General features: G+C 39.7%; 1 protein-coding gene across 1 annotated transcript in view; it reads left to right on the forward strand.

Moving 5' to 3' along the window:
* Nucleotides 1-1,027, forward strand: part of LOC107098033 (E3 ubiquitin-protein ligase RNF213-like) — a 50,853-nt gene extending 49,826 nt beyond the window's left edge. The window contains 1 exon segment of the mRNA XM_015395459.1: nt 883-1,027. Within this exon segment, the coding sequence (XP_015250945.1) occupies nt 883-1,027 (145 nt within the window).
* Nucleotides 1,028-1,744: the final 717 nt, after the last annotated feature.

Below are 1,744 nucleotides of genomic sequence, written 5' to 3' on the forward strand. Positions count from 1 at the left end.
TTACATAGATCATTTTACAGATAGTATTTCATTAGTCTGTGAAATGATCTATGTAAACAAACCTCATCACTTGAGAAGGTAGGTGATGCGGACGTCGTGGAAGACATTTTGTCCCGTAACGCTCGCCGCACTGTTGGGGGGGAGAAGCAGTGGGGGGGAGATGATCATGTTGCTGCGGTCTGCAGTCTGGACGTTAGATGTCGCTGAAAATTACACACTGTAGCTTTAATGCTAAACTACATCATAAAATTAATTCAAAAATATTAGCTGACAAAAAAAATTTGAAGGCAGTTAATTCAAATACTACTATTACTACTTCTACTAGTAATAATAATATATATTTTTTTTTTAATCACAGAAAAACCTTCTACTGTTACTTCTACTATGTATTATTATAGACTACAATCAGGTGTGGACTGGGACAAAAAATCGGCCATGGCATTGTGGACTAGACTGGCCCACCACATTTTTTTGGTGTACCGAATGTGTATAGCAACTGTGCAATACCAACTGTGCAATACCTTGAGGCCAGGTTAATGGAAATTAGTGAGAGTAGACACTTAAAATACTTTCAAAATCTTAATTTATTAATACTGTAAAATGTAAACTCCACCCCAGCACAGCAACAGTTCTTAGATCAATGAAAGAGAGGGAGAGAGAGAGAGAGAGAGAGAGAGAGAGAGAGAGAGAGAGAGAGAGAGAGAGAGAGATCTCCTGTTGGTTGCATTTTTAGTGGTGAATACCTTTTGCACAACTAGATTTTTGTGCTTTGTTGTGGGTGGTGATTCAAAAAGTTTTGTAAAAGACAAGGATCAGGACGGGCAAAGTAATCTGTTTCCTCCTGCTCTCTGCTCTCATCTCTCTCGCCATGTCTCTCCTCAGCCGCACTGACATCATGTTCACTGCTTGGTTCGCCTTCACTACAACCACCACCACCATCATATTTTACATCAGACACGGAGCAGATGAAGGGCCTGCTGTTGGGAACATGTCAATCAGTTTGACACATTTCGCAGCGTCCCTTTGAAGAACTTGTTTCTGTTTTCACACAGTTTCTCTGCGCCTCCCTTGCGTTTCTTATCCATTACTACTGTGAACACCGCTGCACAAAGTTCCAATGGAGAGTGAAAGTGTTTTTCTACTTTCTGATTGGCCTAGCCCTTCAGACTGTCAGGGATGATAACCAATGGGCTGCAGTAGCCTGTGGTAGGGGCCGGATGATCGGAACAGACTCTTGCACTGCGGATTTTATTTTTCTTCATGCATTATGCAAATATAACGAGGCCGATATATAATAATAATAATAATAATAATAATAATACATATTATTAATATACATGTCGGATCTGCTGGCCCAAACAGCACATCGGCCCACCGGGCAAATGCCCGGTACGCCCGATTACCAGTCCATACCTGACTACAATACAAATACTTCTACAATTAGCAGCACTACTACTATTAGTACTGGCTTGTTAATACTACTACTACTTCTACTTATATTCCTTAAGACTACTCTTATTGCTAACTACGTATTATTATATTTTTATTTTTATAATTGTTGAAATTGTGTTATTATTAATTATATTAATAGTATTAGTATTAGTATTAGTAGTAGTAGTAGTAGTCATAGTACTAGTGGGGAGTGGCAGTATAGTGTTTGGGGCATTGGGCTTGGAATACATAGGTTCTGAGTTCAAGCCCCACTCACACAGAATGTCACTCTGGGTTCCTGAGCAAAGACCCT

This window comes from Cyprinodon variegatus, unplaced genomic scaffold (assembly GCF_000732505.1).
Source record: "Cyprinodon variegatus isolate N-32 unplaced genomic scaffold, C_variegatus-1.0 Scaffold742, whole genome shotgun sequence".
NCBI lineage: Eukaryota > Metazoa > Chordata > Actinopteri > Cyprinodontiformes > Cyprinodontidae > Cyprinodon > Cyprinodon variegatus.